Source organism: Acomys minous (genome assembly GCF_964271855.1).
Source record: "Acomys minous genome assembly, chromosome: 12".
Taxonomy (NCBI): domain Eukaryota; kingdom Metazoa; phylum Chordata; class Mammalia; order Rodentia; family Muridae; genus Acomys; species Acomys minous.
The window spans coordinates 68,278,252-68,296,708 of record NC_140493.1 but is presented as its reverse complement, the minus strand read 5'-3'; the positions used below and the strand labels follow the sequence as shown (position 1 = coordinate 68,296,708).

At 50.6% G+C, this 18,457-nt stretch overlaps 1 protein-coding gene and 1 long non-coding RNA gene across 2 annotated transcripts; both read right to left on the bottom strand.

The window, feature by feature from the left end:
* Positions 1-1,358: 1,358 nt before the first annotated feature.
* Positions 1,359-16,484, bottom strand: LOC311578191. The gene is made up of 5 exons (XR_014772796.1): positions 16,335-16,484; positions 14,131-14,295; positions 4,482-4,578; positions 3,299-3,347; positions 1,359-2,690 (listed from the first exon to the last, which is right to left on the bottom strand). It is a non-coding gene; the product is annotated as an uncharacterized lncRNA (long non-coding RNA).
* Positions 6,857-10,008, bottom strand: TLCD2 (TLC domain containing 2). The gene is made up of 4 exons (XM_084747946.1): positions 9,138-10,008; positions 8,856-8,938; positions 8,583-8,665; positions 6,857-8,072 (listed from the first exon to the last, which is right to left on the bottom strand). Exons 1-4 carry the CDS (start codon positions 9,308-9,310, stop codon positions 7,629-7,631), a joined length of 783 nt encoding a protein of 260 aa, XP_084604072.1. The 5' UTR covers positions 9,311-10,008; the 3' UTR covers positions 6,857-7,628.
* Positions 16,485-18,457: the final 1,973 nt, after the last annotated feature.

Here is an 18,457-nt window from a genome sequence, read left to right as displayed (position 1 = left end):
TGGGCTGTGGTATTCACACACATGTGCTATGGTGCTCACACACATGGGCTATGATGATCAGGCTTCCCCCCCCAACAAATAAACAGAGTGATTTTTTAAAAAGGTAAAGAGAAAGCAATAAAATCTGATAAGGCTTATGGCAAAGATTTGCTAGCTTCTGCCCTGTCTCCTTAGAAAGAGGCTGATTTCAGCCTGTGTCACGGTGCATGTCTGTAATTCAGCCATGGAGGGTTGGTCCAAGTGTCCTGGGCTACACAGTGAGAGTGTGTTTAAAGGTCGTTCCCTGACTTAAATGATTATTCTAGTGTGTAGGTCCACAGCACATTTACAGTATTTACAACTAATAAGCACGGCTACTTTTTTATGCCTTCACTTTACTCACCTTCCACTAGAGAAGAGGAAAAGCTCCTGTCTCAAGAAAACAATCAAGGATGAGCTAGCATTTATAATTATGCAAAAACAGATTTACTTTGTTTGATTCAAGGTGTCACTATGTAGCCCTGGCTTTAGGGAGCATCTGCCCTTGACCTCACAGACATCTGCCTTGCTAAGAGTAAAGATATATGCTATTTTGTTTGGCTTAAGTTTTGATTTTGATTTTTTGGTATGGGGTCTCTTTTAACCCAAACTGGCTTCAAATTCAAGAGGTAAGGATGACTTGGTCCTTCTTCTTCTTCTTCTTCTTCTTCTTCTTCTTCTTCTTCTTCTTCTTCTTCTTCTTCTTCTTCTTTTGGTTTTTTGAGACAGGGTCTCTCTGTGTAGCCCTGGCTGTCCTGGACTCACTTTGTAGTCCAGGCTGGCCTCGAACTCACAGCAATCTGCCTGCCTCTGCCTCCCGGGTGCTGGGATTAAAGGTGTGCGCCGCCACACCTGATCTATGCAGTCATGCAGTGCTAGAGATGGAGAAGGTGCTTAGTGGGTGGCCCACAGGCCCAGCCCACTTATTAATACCATCAAAATTTGAATCCTATTGGGAGAAGTTGGGATGGGTGGGTGTGTGTGGGAGCTGCCCCCCCCCCACTCCTGCTCAGGGGCCTGGGGTAAGAGGGTTAGTTCAAGTTTGAGATGAGCATGGATACAAAGTGAACCTCTGTGACAAAAGCAGGCAAGGAAGAAAGACAGATAGAAAGGAAGAAAGAAAGCATCCTGAGATAGCAAACCCGAGAGCTGTACAAAGAGTAAAGCGCACAGCACCGAGTGAGAAGGAAGACAGAGGGAGGCTTTTGGAACCTACAGGCCACTTGGCCAGTTTTGTTTTTCTTAAGGAGGAAGCCAGATAGGATGTGTTTTGTACATGAATGAAAGGGTCAAACAACAAATTCAATAAACGTTAAGTGGGGGGGGGAAAAGGAGGAAGATAGGGGTACATCTCAGTGGTGGAATACACATTACCAGACTCTGAGTCTCCTGTTCGTGACACACAGGCCACTGGATGTCTCAAGCAGGAAAGACATGATAGATTGACTTTATTTATTTATTTATTTATTTATTTTGGTTTTTCGAGACAGGCAGGGTCTCTCTGTGTAGCCTTGACTGTCCTAGACTCACTTTGTAGACCAGGCTGGCCTGGAATTCACAGCGATCCGCCTGCCTCTGCCTCCCGAGTGCTGGGATTAAAGGCGTGCGCCACCACGCCTGGCGATAGATTGATTGACTTTTTAGCAATCACAAACTGTGTGGAGAGTATCTTTAAGGCTGTCGTTGTCACCTAGGCTAGATCTGATGGTTACTCGAATGAGGATGGCTCAGCAAAGATGGAAAAACAGCAAGGGATGTGAGAGTCGGTCTGAATGGGGTGATTTACTGCGCATGTGTGGAGGGCCTTACTGCGCATGTGTGGAGGGCCTTCAGGGTGGGAGAGCTAGAGAAGGAAACCTATGTTCCTAATTTATGTAATGAGCATATGGCAGTTGCTATGCACAGCCTGGAAAGACTGCAGGCTTGGTGGAAAGGTAGCGAGTGAGATTCTGACAGCCCCTGGGATGTTGGGATGCAACAAGCCTGCCTCCGGTACGTAGTACGGTCCTTCCCAGCATACGGGTCCTTTGGATCACCTATCTCTGCATCCATCATTCTTGCTCTATCCTCTGAAAAGCTCCCACTTTCCCAGTTTAACCAAACGCTGACCACAGGCTCTTGAGGTCAGGGCTGACTAGTCTACCCATTGTTATTACACCATACCCTGTTGCCTTGGCACATCGTGGGTCCTTTATAAATATTTCTTAAAAGTAGAATGAAGAAGAGAAAATGAAATAAGTTACATGGAACGACAAAATAAAGTGACACTGCTTCCTTAGGTCACAGTACTTGTAGTTTCACTTGACAGTTTGTAAATATCTTAAAAATCAACTTAAAATGGATCAGCCCTTAATTTACAACATCTGAAACACTGGCAGTTCTAGAAGAAAACATAGGGGGACACCCTTCAAGATATTGGGGCATGCAAGAACTTTGGGGGGGCTTTCTTTTTCTTCTTTCTTTTTGGTTTTGAGACAGGGTTTCTCTGTGCAGTCCTGGATGTCCTGGAACTCGCTCTGTAGACCAGTCTGGCCTTGAACTCACAGAGATCCACCTGCCTCTGCCTCCTGAGTGCTGGGATTACAGGCGTGTGCTACCGCGCCCGGCTGGCAAGAACTTTTTAAACAAAACACCAACAGCACAGAAACTAGCCATCATCAACAGATGGGACTCTGTGAAAAGAAAAAGCACCAAAGGAAACAAACCATCAGCAGAGTTAACAAACAGCACACAGGACAGGAGGAAACCTTCAGCAGCTACACTTCAGACAAGGGGATAATAGTCAGAAACTACAAAGAGTTGCAGAAATTAAATATCAAGGAAATAAAACTGCCAACCACAACATGGGCAAATGCACTGAACAGGCAGTTTAAAAACAAACAAACAAACAAACAAATAAGCACTAATAGCCAATAACTATTTTTGGAAGTCTTCATTATAGCCAGCCATCAGGGAAATGCAAATTCAAACTTCTCTGAGATACCATCTCACCCAAGTCAGAATGTTAACAGTCAACAAATGTTGGGGAGGATGTGGAGAGGGAGGGACCAGTCACTGTTAGTGGGGGTGCGGATTAGTACAGCCGTGGCAGAAATCAGCTTGGAGATTTCTCCACCTTATGACCCCACTATTTCACTCCTGGCTATAGACCCAGGAAACAACAAACACACCCTACCATAGAGTTAGCTGCACACACACACCCCTGCACATACACACACACCCCGCACACCCCTGCACCTCCCCTCTGTGTCCCCCCACACACCCCTCCTCCCCTACTTACTGCTTGCTTTATTCACTGGACGGAAGAATTGGAGTCAGTAGAGGTGTTCCTTAACAGAAGAAAGGACGATGAGACTTTGGCCTCTCTATAAAATGGAAATCTCTGAAGAGAAATGTAGCTATGAAATTTGTGGGAAAATGGAAGGACTTATAATGTATATATTAAGCAAGGCCACACAATCTTAGAAAAAAACATGCGTGTTCTCTCAAATGCAGAATCTGGACAGTAACACATGTATTTATGCAAACAACTGCATATATGGATTCAGTATAACATGTAGACAAGAACAAGAAGGGCTAAATAGGGGCTGGAGAGATGGCTCAGAGGCTAAGAGCACTGGCTGCTCTTCCAGAGGTCCTGAGTTCAATTCCCAGTAACCACATGATGGCTCACAACCATCTATAATGAGATCTGGTCCCCTCTTCTGGTGCACATGCAGGCAAAATACTGTGTATACATGATAAATAAATAAATCTTTAAAAAAAGAAAGGCTAAATATAAGGGACAATATAGGACTAATTGCAGGGAATAGACACGAGTTATGAAAGAGGATTAAAGTTAACTGTGCAAGCCGGGTATGGCGGCACACGCCTGTAATCCCAGCACTCAGGAGGCAGAGGCAGGCGGATCGCTGTGGGTTCGAGGCCAGCCTGGTCTACAAGGTGAGTCCAGGACAGCCAAGGCTACACAGAGAAACCCTGTCTTGGGGGAAAGTAAAAAGATTCACTATGGAGCAAAGAAATAGTGCTGCAGCTGCCTTAAGCTGTGCCCTGTGTTCTGCCCCCACCCCCATCTCTCGAGGGCCCCAGGGACTGGTGGATTGCTATGGGGGAGGAGGACATTTGGAGTGGGCAAAGACTTAGCTTTAGGGGCAGGAAGGCCAGGAGGCTGAGGCAAAGCATGCCCAGCCGAGTGGCTAAAGGGAACAGGTGAGTTCATGGCACACCAGCTGGTCTGTTGCCTCTCGTACCACCCAGACTTGAGATGTGCAAGGCTCTCAGCCACAGGATGGCACAACTGGCTAGTGAGGGCCAAGGAGAAGACGTTCTCTCAAGGACATGAGCAGGGTGGGCCTGAGTGAGCAGGCAAACATTAACTGAGAAGTCTGAGGCTGGAGACGTGGCTCCACAGTTGAGAGCACGGCTCTGAGGTTCGTTCCCAGCACCCTCACTGGACTGCTTACAGTTGTTTGTGACGTCGTTTCCAGAGGATCCAACCAACACTCTCTTCCGGCCTCTGCAGCAACGGACATGCATACGGTGCGCATACCTACATGTAGGCTAACATTCAAACATAAAATAAAGCTAAATAAATCATGGTGGTACATGCTTCTAATCCTAGCTCTTAGGAGGTAGAGAAAAATGGATGTCTGATTTGAAGCCATCCTGGTCTGCATTGTGCATTCTCTGTCAGGGCTCCATCATAAAATCACACATTCATTCCCTGGGGTGCCAGATGTCATCCCAAGTTTGTGGTTTCGGTGGTGGGTAGGTGGGGAGCCCTTCCCAGGGATCCTTGCGTTGTGTTCTAAGCACACATGGCTTGTACCTTATCTCTGTAGAAAGAGCTCCCTGAGGTTGAGAGTCCAGCCTGTGTCTGTCTGTTTGTTTGTTTTTTGGTTTTTTGAGATAGGGTTTCTCTGTGTAGCCTTGGCTGTCCTGGACTCTCTTTGTAGACCAGGCTGGCCTCGAACTCACAGCGATCCGCCTGCCTCTGCCTCCCGAGTGCTGGGATTAAAGGCGTGCGCCACCACGCCCGGCTGTTTGTTTGTTTGTTTTTTGGTTTTTTGAGACAGGGTTTCTCTGTGTAGCCTTGGCTGTCCTGGACTCACTTTGTAGACCAGGCTGGTCGGCCTGTGTCTGGATCCTGCAGAAGGTGTGTGCTGACCTACTAGATCAGAGGCTCAACAAGGCTTACTTCAGGGACAGTCCTGTCTGCAGAGGAAAGCTGAAGGGACACCGCCCTGGACAGAGACTGCAGTCTTGAAAAGTACAGAAATCAATAGTCACTGAGTCGGTCTGGCTGACTTTCAAACGGCAACATCCTGATGTGGAAGTGCCATTTCGGGGGCAATTAATCCGAACCGATTGATCTTTCTCATCAGTCTCTGGCTCATCCACTCTGGATTTTCCTCCACTCTCGGCTCCTCTCCTATCCACTTCAGCAAATTTGAGGGGTTTTGTTTTGTTTTTCTTGAGTTTCGTTTTTCCAGAGTCATCTTCACTAACCATTCTCTTTCTCCCTGCTTCCCTCCCTCCCTCCCTCCCTCTCCTCTCCTCTGTTTTTCTGGTTTTGAATGCACCACACACCTGAGGCTAGCCTCAGCTTCCCAAGGGCTGTAATTACAGATGTGTGTCCTCAGGCCTGGTTGGCTTTGTTCTTTTTTGTTTGATTGTTTTTGAAATAAGGTTTCTCTGTGGAGCCCTGGCTGCTATGGAACTCACTCTGTAGACCTAGCTGGCCTCAAACTCAAGAGAGTCTGCCTGCCTCTGCCTCCTGAGTGTAGAACCTGCCGCCGCTCCCCCCCCCCCAAATCTTTAGCTAGGCTGTGGTGGCACTTGCCTTTAATCAGCACTTGGGAGGCAGAGGCAGGTGAATCTCTGTGAGTTCCAGGCCAGTCAGAGCTACAAATACACACACACACACACACACACACACACACACACACACACACACACCCCAAAAACTTAGGCTATCAAGCCTGATAGCAACTATTTTTACCTATTGAGATATTTCCCTGGCCCCTGGATTTGTTTTCTGATTATAGAGGATCTAATAACACTTTAGGTATTTGTAGGTCCCAGAGAATGTGCAAGCCTGGCCTGGTGTGGTGGCACACTTCCGTACTCACAGTGTCTAGGAGGTAAAGGCAGAAGGATCCAGAGAAATCCAATGCCATCCTTCACTACATCCAAGCCAACTTCCAACACACAACCAACCAACCAACCAACCAACCAACAGAAAACTCCACAAAATAAACAACCAAAAACCAAAAACAGGGGGCCTAGAGAGATGGCTCAGCAGTTAAGACTACTGACTGCTCTTCTAGAGGACCTGGGTTCAATCCCTAGCACCCACACAGCAGCTCACAACTGTCTGGAACTCCAGAGGATCTGACAACCTCATATAGATATACATATAGGCAAAACGCCAATGCACATAAAATAAAAATAAATAAATCATTAAAAACTGTTTAATAGGGCTGGAGAGATGGCTCAGAGGTTAAGAGAGCACTGCTTGCTCTTCCAAAGGTCCTGAGTTCAATTCCCAGCAACCATATGGTGGCTCACAACCATCTGTAATAAGACCTGGTGCCCATACATGCAAAGTACTGTGTACATAATAAATAAATACATCTAAAAAAACTGTTTAATAATAATAACAACAACAGAGAGAGGGGGAGGAAAAGGAGAGGAGGGGAAAGAGAAACAGAGAAACGGTAAAAGAAAACCCTCTCAACTCAAAGCCTCCACAACCCCACATCTTATCGCAGGCCAGGATAGCACTGGAGCCAAGAAAAATGGCTCAAAGCAATCACAGGCACAATAGACCAATGAATTCATTTGCATAGCAATTTATTCATATACAAAAGGGATAGTGTTCTGAGCCCTTGAGTCTCACTGTTCTCTCCCCACTGAAGCTCCTCCCCTTTGCTAGAAGAGTCTATCAGCAAGTTGCTGGGCAAGATAGTCAGCCTTGAGCACTACCTCACCTGGCAATGGTATTACCCAGGTGACCTTATCAAAGGAAGCACCTGCCAACCTGGGCATTGAACTCAGGACTTCACGAATGCTCCAGTTGTCCTGTCCAGTTTTCTTTTTTTTTTTTTCTTCTTTGGCTTGTTTGTTTGTTGATGCAGGGTTTCATGTAGCCTAGGCTGACCTTGAATTCCTGATCCTTCTGCTTGTCATGCCCAAGTGCTGGCATCAGCAGCACGTGCCTGCCACCTTGCCAGTCTCCAGTCTTCGGTTTTGGTTTTGGTTTTCGAGACAGGGTTTCTCTGTGTAGCCCTGGCTGTCCTGGACTCACTTTGTAGACCAGGCTGGCCTCGAACTCACAGCGATCCACCTGCCTCTGCCTCCCTGAGTGCTGGGATTACAAGCGTGCGCCATCATGCCTGGCTTGCCAGTCTCCAGTTTTTGCTTGTTATCCGCCCCCTCCCCTTTGCTCCTGTTTTTCCGACTGTAATGGAGATCTCATACTTCTCTCTCTCTCTCTCTCTCTCTCTCTCCTTCTCATTCTTTGTTTCTTTCTTTCTTTTTCTCTCTCCTGCCTGGGTTCATCCTCCTGCCCACCTCCAGGGCTGACAGAAGAGGGAACCCTCACTCCTCTAGTCTTTCAGCCTGCCAGCGGAATTGTTCTTGGGGACAGGCTCCCATGTCTTGGTCTGTTGAGTCCCCTTGCGCACGTGGATCGATGTGTGAGGTGGAAGCTGCAAGACATCCCTGCTCAGGATGTGGACACCCAGAGAGATGCTCATCCTACCCACGGTGACCAGCCCAGTGACACAAAGGATGACAATCCCGGGAGACACCTGGAAACACTGCCGAAACAACCAAAGGCTCATCCATCCCAGAGGTAGAAGGCGGAAGAGGGCCAGGGTGATCAGGGTGGCCCAGCTGGCTACTCTGAAGGCCAAGGACGAAGCCTTCGGGGAAAGCAGCAGTAGCTTCCGCAGATGCAAACAGATGGAGTTTAGCTCCAGGAGTAGAGATACCATGGCGAAGCCCACAAAGTGGCCAGACAGAAGCACGGTGCTGAAGCAGCTCACGACCTGGGAGCAAGGTTCACAGTCAGAGGGCTTTGCATGACCTGCACCCGTTAAGGCCCGGCATCCTAACCCTTATACCGGGGACGCCCAAGCGTTTTGTAGGACTCCCTCCAAATCTGACCTTTCTGTTGACCCTTATTCGAGGGGGCATAGGCAGCCTTAGACCAGAGGCTTTCTCCCACCCCGAAGTCACACTATTTGCATAGCACACGACAACTTTCCTTCCTGTTCTTTTCTGCCTCATTTCCACACCCTAGACCGTCATTCATCTATCCTTCTCAGCGAAACTCTGTAATCAATGTTCTCATGACCAGCTAGAGAATTTGTGTGGGGGGGATCCAAACCCCAAACTGTGGCTAGAAGTCAAAATCTCCTTCCAGCTCAGTCCACAACTGGGAAGATAGTTTTCAGGGGCCTTTGTGGGAAGGTCAGAGGACAGAACACTAAAGAGAGGTTGGGACCTCAAGTTGGGCATGCCCCCTTTCTGTCTGGCCTCTCCCTTTGCAGTCTCACCACCAAATGGTGACAGAGAAGGTCCCACGCCTGGGCCAACGTCTGATTCAACAGCATGTCAATTCCATCTGCCAGGAAATAACCTGCGAGCACGGGAGAAGATTATCAGGCGACTCACACAGAGCTGATGTACACACAGCCTAGAGAGATGTCTTAAGTCCCACTTTTACAGAAAATTTCCAACAACACCTGCTCCAATCCAAAGCGGGGGAGGGGCCTAGAATTCCTGTCCCAAGAACGCCTTCCCGGATCCAGCCTTTTCAGTACACTTACCCACTGACACTGCTACTAGGACCAGTGCCCACGATGGGTGGCCATGAATCGGGTCGGTGACCATCCGAGGATACAGCCACAGTCTGGAGAAGATGGAACGCTAAGGTCAATTTCTCCAAGACTTAGATCCATTCTCCCCCTGGGTACTCCTAGCCATCTACCACCCAACCCAGTTGCAGACTTTGAAGACCTCACGTCCATTCCAAAATGTGTTCCAACCTCAGCCTTCCACCACGCCCTCATCTCCACTCCCGCCCCTCAGTCAGTCCCCAAGCTCCGCACCCGACCACCGCCCCTACTCCAGAGAGTAGGCTGTGAATCAGCGAAACAAAAATATTCCGCCACATCCAGTGGTCCCGAGCAGATGCCGGAGTCGGCAGAAACTGCAGTCCCCAGTGCAGCCCCCGAAACGCCGCGAAGGAGGTGCCAGATGCAAGGAGCCCCCAGGATGTCATGGCTTGGCCGGTCAGCTAGGTTTCAGTCTGCGTCTTTGATCTCCGTGCCGGACGCTCCGCGAAGTCTGGATCTGGCTTTTCCAAGCGGCTCTGCCCCGGGGCTTCCCGGCCAGCGTTGTCTTTCCAGCACCTTGTAACTTTCTCCGGCTTGTCCACGCCCCTATCCCTCGGCTGAGCAGTGATTGGCTCAGCCGTGGGCCACCGCCAGTGGAACCATGGAACTGATGGCGTCCCGCCCCTGCCTGAGAATAGCCGTTTGGGGGCTCTCCGGCATCAAGTTGGGCAACTGAGTTCAGAGGTCTTCCAGCACGACACTTAGAGGTCTTCTCCAACGCTGCTAGGCTCCAAACCCCTCGGAAAGGGGATCCAGAAAGCCATCTAGTCTAGCCCTACCTGACAGGTCGGTCTGAAGCTCCGCCCCACTAACTTTCACCTTCAGTCTGGTTCCTTCATCTCTCACCTACTGTAGTCATCCTTGTCCACAGTCCTGAGAAGCAGGTCAATGAAGCCAGCACCGGAGGGCCCAAACCTAGCACCACCTCACCTTTACCTGGGAGCTGCCTACTGCCCACTGTATGTAATTCCTTTACATAGTATGCCCCAAACGGAACGCCGCCCCCTTCCCCCAATTTGGGGAATCTCTTCTCGAGTTTCCCCCTCCCTATTGGGGATCTTTATTAGGTAGAGGAGGCAAACGGAAGTCACTACCACAATGTGCCTGAAACATATTTCCCTCCCTTCCCCAGGCCTCAAGAAAAAGGCCTACACAAATATAAATACACACCCGTGACAACAGTAAGACTGTTAAGATTCTAGACCCCTTTGGCCTTAAGAGCAACATCCTCTCCGACTGCCAATCCCTGAAGAGTGACAGGTTTTGAGCGTTTCCCTTCATTCTTATTCTAGGCCACGCCTCCTTAGCTGGCTACAGGCAGAAAGTCGGAAGAATGCTTCTTTCTGTTATGTAGAGACTGAGTGGATTCAGACAGCTCAGGCCTGGAGTTGACAGAGTTGACTTCCATTGTGGCGGAGGACCTATCTATCTAGTCAGCACGGGGTCAGGACACGATTCCCAGCACCGCACTTGCGCACACCCAGTCAAGCAGCAATAGGTCCACCAAGCAAACGTTTTCACGAAGGCACTTGGTACAGCTCATCCTAACTCTACATCCAATTCTCTAAAGTTTAAAAAATATGAGGACTGGAGGGAGAGATGAGTCTAGTGGCTGGGAGCATGTGCTGCTCTTCTTGAGGACCTGAGTATCCGTATCAGGAGGCTCAAACAGCATCTAACTCCAGCTCCAGGGAATCTGATGCCCTCTTCTGATCTGCACAGGCACCCACACTCAGGAGCCCATAGAGAGACACATGAAATGAAAATAATTTTTCAAAAATTACATAGAGGGATGAAGAGATGGCTTAGAAATTAGTGTTGGAGTGCCAGGCGTGGTGGCGCACGCCTTTAATCCCAGCACTCGGGAGGCAGAGGCAGGCGGATCGCTGTGAGTTCGAGGCCAGCCTGGTCTACAAAGCGAGTCCAGGATAGTGAAGGCTACACAGAGAAACCCTGTCTCAAAAAAAAAAAAAAAAAGTAAGAAAGAAAGAAAAGAAATTAATGCTGGGAAGCTGGATGTGGTGGCGCACGCCTTTAATCCCAGCACTTGGGAGGCAGAGGCAGGCAGATGGCTGTGAATTCTAGGCCCGCCTGGTCTACAAATTGAGTCCAGGACAGCCAAGGCTACAGAGAAACCCTGTCTCAAAAAAATTATCACTGGCTGCTCTTGCAGAGGACCCATATTTGAGTCCCACCACCACATGCTGGCTCACGACAGTCTGTAATTCCGGTTCCAAGGGGTCCCATGCCTCTTCAGGCCTCTACAGGCACCGGGCACACACATAGTGCACACATGCATGCATGCAAAACTCTCATACACATAAAAAAAAAATAACATTGTAAAAACTACATTTATCTTTTGCATTTCATTTAACACATGAAAGCAATATACAACTAGTATAGAAAACTAAGAAAGACAGAAAAAACAAGGGGGAAATTTACAATTGCACTATGCCACTGTCCAAAAACAACTACTCTTAACATTTTGAGTTTACTTTTAGTATTAAAAAATCAAAACCAAAAATGTATTATAAGTATGCACTCATATTTAAAATAAATTGTTTGCCAGGCATGGTAACGTGTGCCTTTAATCCCAGCACGCGGGAGGCAGAGGCAGGCAGATCACCATGAGTTCAAGGCCAGCCTGGTCTACAAAGTGAGTCCAGGACAGCTAAGGCTACACAGAGAAATCCTGTCTCGGGGTGGGGGTGGGGGTGGGGGATAAAATAAATTGTTTAAAAACAAAATTAAAGTCACAAATTCACACTTTTTATAATCTTTTTAATATTCAAAGAGCATTTTTCTTTCCAGTCAATTTTTCTTCTACATGACTTTGAATGGTTGTACAGGACTCTACCATCAGGATGAATATAATTTATTTAAGCAATCCCCTACCACAAAGTTTCATGACAACAGAAAGGGGTCAGGTTCCCAAACAAACAGCTGCTTTCTATTTTTCCTCCATTATAACCCTGAGACGGACATTCTATAATCAAATCCTTATTTTTAGGCACATTTCTTTAAAGATGTACTTATTTATTGTATATGAGTGCTTTATCTGCAGAAGAGGGCATCATGTCCCAGTATAGATGGCTGGGAGCCACCATGTGCTTGCTGGGAATTGAACCCAGGACCTCTGGAAGAGCAGACAGTGCTTTTAACCACTGAGCCCCATTAAGATACATTTCTAAAACAGGAAATTACTAAGTCAAAAGACATCTCTTACAATGTTCGATACTTCCACACACTAAGCACAGGAGTGTTCTTTTGGCTTTCGTTGATTTGTCAGATCATGATCATAGAAAAATGCTTTCAGTGATATCTGCCTTTTTTTTTTTTTTTTGAGACAGTCAGGACTCATTGTGTAGCAGAGGATGACTTTGGATGTAGGCTCCTCGCCACACCTCCAGAAAGCTAAGCTTCTGCAGCACCTATAACCGCTGTACCCACGTTTATGCACCACAGAAACCAGAACTGGGGCTTTGTGCATGCTGAGCAAGCATTCTACCAACTGAGCTACAGCCAGCCAGAAATATATTTTTCCATAGTGTTATACATTTACATTTCCCTTTGAATTTGCCGTGTGTTTCCTTTCAGAAGTGGCTCGTGCCCCTCGAGGCTGCTTATATAGAAACTATAGAGAAGAGATGGGACCAGGCTTCGCTGTGGCCCTCCATCTCCAAGGGAGGTAGGTGTGGAGAGGAGACGGCTTGGAGGCTTGTCATTCACTGAGGCTGGCAGTTCTCCCTCCTGGCGTTCTCCAGGCTCCCATTGGCCCCTCTGACCAATGTCTGGATAGGGCCCTGTGGCGCCAGGCCAGCTCCTTTACTGGTCTTCTGCCTGCCTCTGTGTTTCCAGGCTGCCCTTCCTCACCTCTGAGGCTTCGTGTTGGATGAAGACAGCAGAGCCATGTACCCAGGGCTGGAGGGACACACTGTGGCCAGTGAAGTGAGGAGGGCAGGAAAGGCAATGGCGAGGGACAGAGCCATCTTTGTTGCGGTGTAGACTCAGCCTCCCCGCCCCCTCCAGCTGCTACAGTGGCTTACACATCCTACCCCTCATCTGAGGCTCCAGGAGGGCTGGATTCTATGATCTATTCTCCCCTATGACTTTCAGTTTCTCATAAACGCAGAACAAGCTAGAACTCCTCCTCCTCCTCTTCCTCCTCCTCCTCCTGTCAAACAGAACAAACAGCTTCCTGTAGCCCCTGAGCCCATCTTCTGTTAGGGACAGATGGTGCCAAAGGCCAAGGCCAAACGTGAGACAGAATCAGGAGCTAGAGGCGGCTGAAGGGGCTCATATCATACAACCCAACTCCCCCGAGGGCCTGAGGAGACAATCTCTTGCCTGCACAGTACTGAGCTGAGTCTCACTACGCTGGAACCAAAGGCAGAAGGTAAATGGCAGTGGTTGCTAGAACCCGTCCAGGAGCTGCGGCCTTGCTTCGGGTAGAGGGGAAGCCTCGGGCCACCCTGGCATGATGAGAAGTTGGCATAGGACTGGCGTCCTGCCAGCCTGCAGTGATCTTAAGCCTAGCCTTTCCTTCCACCCCGACTCCCCAGAGCTGGGGGCGTAGGCAGGGGGTGGGGGAGGGACAGCAATTCACATGAAGAGCTGTTTGGTTTCCATCCACAGGCAGAGAAGAGCCCAGACTCTGAGTCAGCACAGGTAGACTTCTGATACCCTGCTGCCTACACATCTATGGGGCGCCCCATTTTACAGGTGGAGAAACAGACAGGTGTAAGGGCCCCCACAGAAGTACCCCTAAATCCAAAACCTGGACCAACCTAAAAATAAATACAGAGAAAGGTAAACACACAGATGACTACTTGGATAAGAGTTTTGATGTCACCTCTCCCCTGAGTACATTTACTTTTGGACCTCGTGTGTGAGTGTGTGTGTGTGTGAGTGTGTGTGTGTGTGTGTGTGTGTGTGTGTGTGTGTGTGTGTAGGGGGAAGGTGAGAGATAAGAAAGGCAGGCCTATAAGGAAGTCTCCAGACTTTCCTTCTCTTTCTTCCCATTGCCACACAGAGATCAACCAACCTTGGGGAGGTGGGGCCACCTATTCCCTAGTTCAGTCAGTGCCTTTAACCTAAATCTTCTGCTGGCTCACGTGGGTAAGGGCTCCCCAGAGAACCAGGGTTTCCCCTCCCGTAAAGGCATCACCCCCAGCTGTCCAGACCTTCCCAAGCCCAGTTCTGTCACCTTCCAGATGATAGGCCAAGAAGCTGCTCATCCTCTTCCTCCTCGAAGCCAGGGGCAGAGGGCAACAGTTCTTCAACTGGCAGCTTTAGCTGGGTCAGGACATAAAGCTTGCCACTGAAGAACTACTGCGGCTCAGCCAGGTGAGGGTGTGGGAGGCACCGGTTCCTAAAGGGAAGGGGGGCAGGAAAGACAGGGACAGTGACCCCCTGGCCATGCAAACCTAGCTCTAGAACTGACATTCAATACCTTCTAATAAGAGGTTCTTGGCTCAGATCTGGGCCCGCAGGGGTTCTGGAGTGAGAAGCAAGAAGCTTCTAAATGCATCTGTCTTTTTGTCCCTTCCCAGGCCAGGAGGCACTGGCAACCCTTGGCAACCACTGGGCCTCCAGCATCCTCAGCTTTTCAAGGGCAGGCTCTAGGACCCAGTCTAGCAATGCCTGGCAACCCGCTGAGGACCCCAGCATCTTCAGTATTCAAAGGGCAGGGTCTAGAACCCAGGTCCCAAGTGAGAAATGGTACTTCGGAAATATGAGTTCTGTTTCAGCTCAACTGACTTGTTCTTAAGGAATTCAGCTGGAAGGAGGGCTTGTGGAGGATTAGAATGGGGCCGGGGGCTGGGGTTTGGAAGGTCAGCAGGGGCTCTGAGGAGTAGGAAGGGGGACAGCTGACCAAAGGCAGGAAGGGAGGGAGGTATGGGCACGGCGGCTGGGCAGCTTCCTCAGGACTCTGAGATGCCAGGCATTCCGCTTGCACATTCCGGGTACATCTGGTATGAATTCCAGGCTGTCTGCCGGCCCCTCCACGTCTGAACTTTGTTCCAAGTTCCAAGCCCCGCCTCCACAGTTCCAACGCATGAATCAGCAGGAAAAGGCGGGGGGGGGGGGGGGGGGGGCTGCAGCATGGCCCAGGGAGGGGGGCTGGGGGCGTGGCAGGCTAGAGGGCTGGGAGCTGGAAAGGGTGGTTCTGCACAGTCAGTCCAAGGGCATGGCCACTGCCAGATAGAAGGGCCAAGGAGATTTTGCCTTGGGATTTCTATATACAGAGGGTGGAAAGATTACGGTAGGGTGGGCGATTTTCAAATTCCAAAAAGCCTCTTGGGAAGCATAAACTTTGTGATCTCTTCCTTCTCCTAAGTATTCAGTCTCTGTCCACTTGCTTCTGCCTGAGATGGCTCTGTTCAGCCCACAAGCTTCATTGGCTGTCGAGAGTTTATGCCAAGCAGGTGCCCTTGGCTGCCGGGCGGGGTGGGCCCAGGGCACTGACCCTCTGACCAGCTGCTCCATCAACCCTCTGGCACCATGACAGCTTCTAGCCTACTCTGACAGCCAGGATGACAGGCCAAATGAGTTGGAGGCTGAAACTAGGGCCAGAGGGAGGTAGGGACGTTAGCCTAGCCGGAGGCTGTGGGGAGGGGCCAAGAGTTGGCCAGGAGGTGGGGAGAGAGGGAGCCCAGCGATGACTAACCCGGGGCGCCCCACCCAGCCAGCCGGCTTCCCAGGCGGTCAGGGCCAAGCCGGGGCTAGGGGCCTCACCACCGGACATACTGGGGGGAGGTGCAAAGGTGACCTTCTCTCTGTCCAAGACGGCCAGTTAGGCTGGTGGGGGGGGGTAAGGGTAGAGTTTCCAGGCACTCCTCCTGTCTGCCCCCCCCAACCTCCGCCCAACCGCGGTGAAACCCTAACCTTTGGGTTGCATAAGACCTCCGCACCGCCGCCCCCTACTCCTTTCCCCTCCCCCCTTACATAACATCCCCGGGAGGGAACGAGAGGAGGGGCCGGCCCGCCCAGCGACCCCTTCCCTGCCAGGGACTTGAACTGGCCCTGACTCAGTCAGCGCCAGTAGAGGCAATGTACTTCCAAACTACTCGCTCGTTCAGATCCTCCCCAGGATAAATGGTCAGCGCTCGCATCCTCAAACCAGAGGGCGTCGGGGTTAGACGCCCCCGGCCCTCTGGCCTCTCATCTTTCTCCCCAGTTACCTCTCCAGACCTTCCGCCACGATTCCTGTCAGGGACCCTCTCTTTAAACGTCCAGACACACTACTCGAGCTAGTCCAGGCCCCTCTCCCGGGAGCGCCCCTGTCCCCGCCGCCCCCTCTCCCCTCCCCCAGAAGGGCAGGGTGTGGCCGCCAGGACCCTACTTTCCCCCCATCACCCTGTTACCGCAATTCCCTCCGGGATGACCGGGTTCCTAGATCACACCCACCTGATGCTGGGTGTGGGGGTTGCTGAGGACAGGGGAGCAAAGCCACTGCGTCCTCTCCGCACGGCCGACCGCTCTGTCTCTTCCCAGAGCCCAGCACACACCGGCTCCAGTCTCCGATCAGCTGGCAGCGTCGTGACGCACGAGCTGCGAAGGCACCACCCAGGGCCAATCACTACCCACCGCTGGGCAACGTGACCACACCCACTCGGGGGCTCCAGTACCTCTGCTTACTCCCGCCCCTCCTGGCGTCTGGGCTCTGATTGGCAAGGAGGCCACCCCCTTGCCAGGAGGAGCTGCGCTAAGCCACGCCCACCAACTAACCAGCTGGCCAATAGCTGAAAAGGTGTGGCTAGCCCTCGGCCTAGGCAACTTGCTTAGAGCAGTTCTACGTCAAACCACATTTTAAAGAGCACAAGGAAGTGAAGGCGTGTGTTTTTGCAGTGCATCCTGGTCAGTGAAGTTTTTACGGTGGCACTCGGCTTCCCAGAATGCAGCGCGCTCTGTGAGTTGGCATTTTTAAACTGCTCTCTGAATCGGTCGCGGGGAAGTCCTTTAAAGGGCTACATGCCCCTCCTTCTTGAAACTTCTTTTAGACGACCTCAGAACTGATTCACCAGCCTCCACAGGAGGCCTAAGCTAAAGGAAGGTGGAGCACGCGAAGCAACAGGAGAGGCCGGAACTGAAGATGGAAATCAGTCACCACCGGTGCAGTAGAAATCCTTAGGGCTTTGGGGTATAGGGTCGACTGTCATCTGCATAGCCCCAGTCTTCACTGGAAGAGCCAGTCCACCCCTGTGAGTTTAGTGAACTGTCTTTTTAAATGCCTCGTCCTAGTTGCCGAAGAGCCCACCGCCTCTCAAGGGTGATCTTCCTAACAAAGGATTCATATCACAGCCCTCACTTTTACAGAGAAGGCTTCTTGTTTAGAAATTAGGGAACGAGCTGTGCCCAAAGCAACAGCAGCCAGAAACCCCATGCTCGGATTAACACCCATGCAGTCCCTCCCTCAGAAGCGCTCCATAGACTCAGGCCTACTTAGGGAAGTGATTTCAAAGGTGGAGACCAATGAAGAGGCTGCTCCTTCCCTAGGGGCCAATCAGAGTCTGAAGGGCGGGGGATGGGCAAAAAAAAAAAACTGAAATGAACCCAATGACTTGGCAAAAGCTGCCGAATTGCTTATTTAAAGGGCTAAGCCTGGGACCACCGCGTCACTTCCCTCCACACCCTTAAGGAGAAACTTGTGGCCTGGGATTCGTGCCTTTTGCATCAGCTCTAAATTGAGGGTGAGGACAACTGAGCCGGAAAAATGAGAGGGGAGCCCGACAGAGTTCCTTCCGTGTTAAGTGTGGGCTACACTACGTGACTGCTAAGGCTCCTTCAAACTCCCGAGTTTCTGCCTTCACAACGTTGTGCCTTTAAGGAGACTCACTGCCTTCCGCCCCAGTAACAGCTGATTGTTCGACCCCGGGAGACGAATCCGCCTTAACCACATCCTTCTTCTCCATCTCCTTTTTTCCGCCCCACCCCCACGGGTGGTAATGGAAAGAGATGGAACCCCAAGCATGGGGTGGGGGTGGGGGGGACGGAGCGGGCACTTATGCTTTTTCATGATCTTTTCTCTATCGCTCCGAGATTGCTACATACACCTCCCCCCGCCCCCCAGCATTTGCTCCTAATTTTTCAGAGTTCTGAGGAGATTGAAACGGGAGAGATTTCCTGTCACCTGAGTCAGTTTTTTAGTGGGGAGCCTGTGATGGTGGCCAGCTGTGTGTGTGTGCTCCAGGGCGTCCTGGGGATGGTACAGGGAAACTGAACCCAAACCTGGGGGAAACAGCAAACCAGACCAGGTCAGAACCTGGTGTCCTAGGCCAGCTGCCCCCTCCTCGCTGCCCCAGTTGCCCTCCAATCAGGTGACTGATGGGGGCACTCCTGCGTTTGCCCACACAATCCACTTCTGCCTCGCTCCATTTCTCTTGCACTTTTTTTTATTCCACCTCTCTCCAGCAGCAAGTGCGCCAGCGTTTTGTTAGCTCTGGTGCTGCAGGTAGAACACACTCACTGGTCGTCTTCTGGGAATTCCAGGTAAATATGTTGCCCCAGCTCTGAGCTGGGAGTCGGGGTCA

Coding starts and splice junctions, on each gene's coding strand:
- TLCD2 (XM_084747946.1), bottom strand. CDS start 9,310: ATGACATCCTGGGGGCTCCTTGCATCTGGCACCTCCTTCGCGGCGTTT. Junction 8,666..8,855: donor CCTAGTAGCAGTGTCAGTGG/GTAAGTGTACTG, acceptor CCGTGCTCGCAG/GTTATTTCCTGGCAGATGGA. Junction 8,073..8,582: donor TTCTCTGTCACCATTTGGTG/GTGAGACTGCAA, acceptor CCTTGCTCCCAG/GTCGTGAGCTGCTTCAGCAC.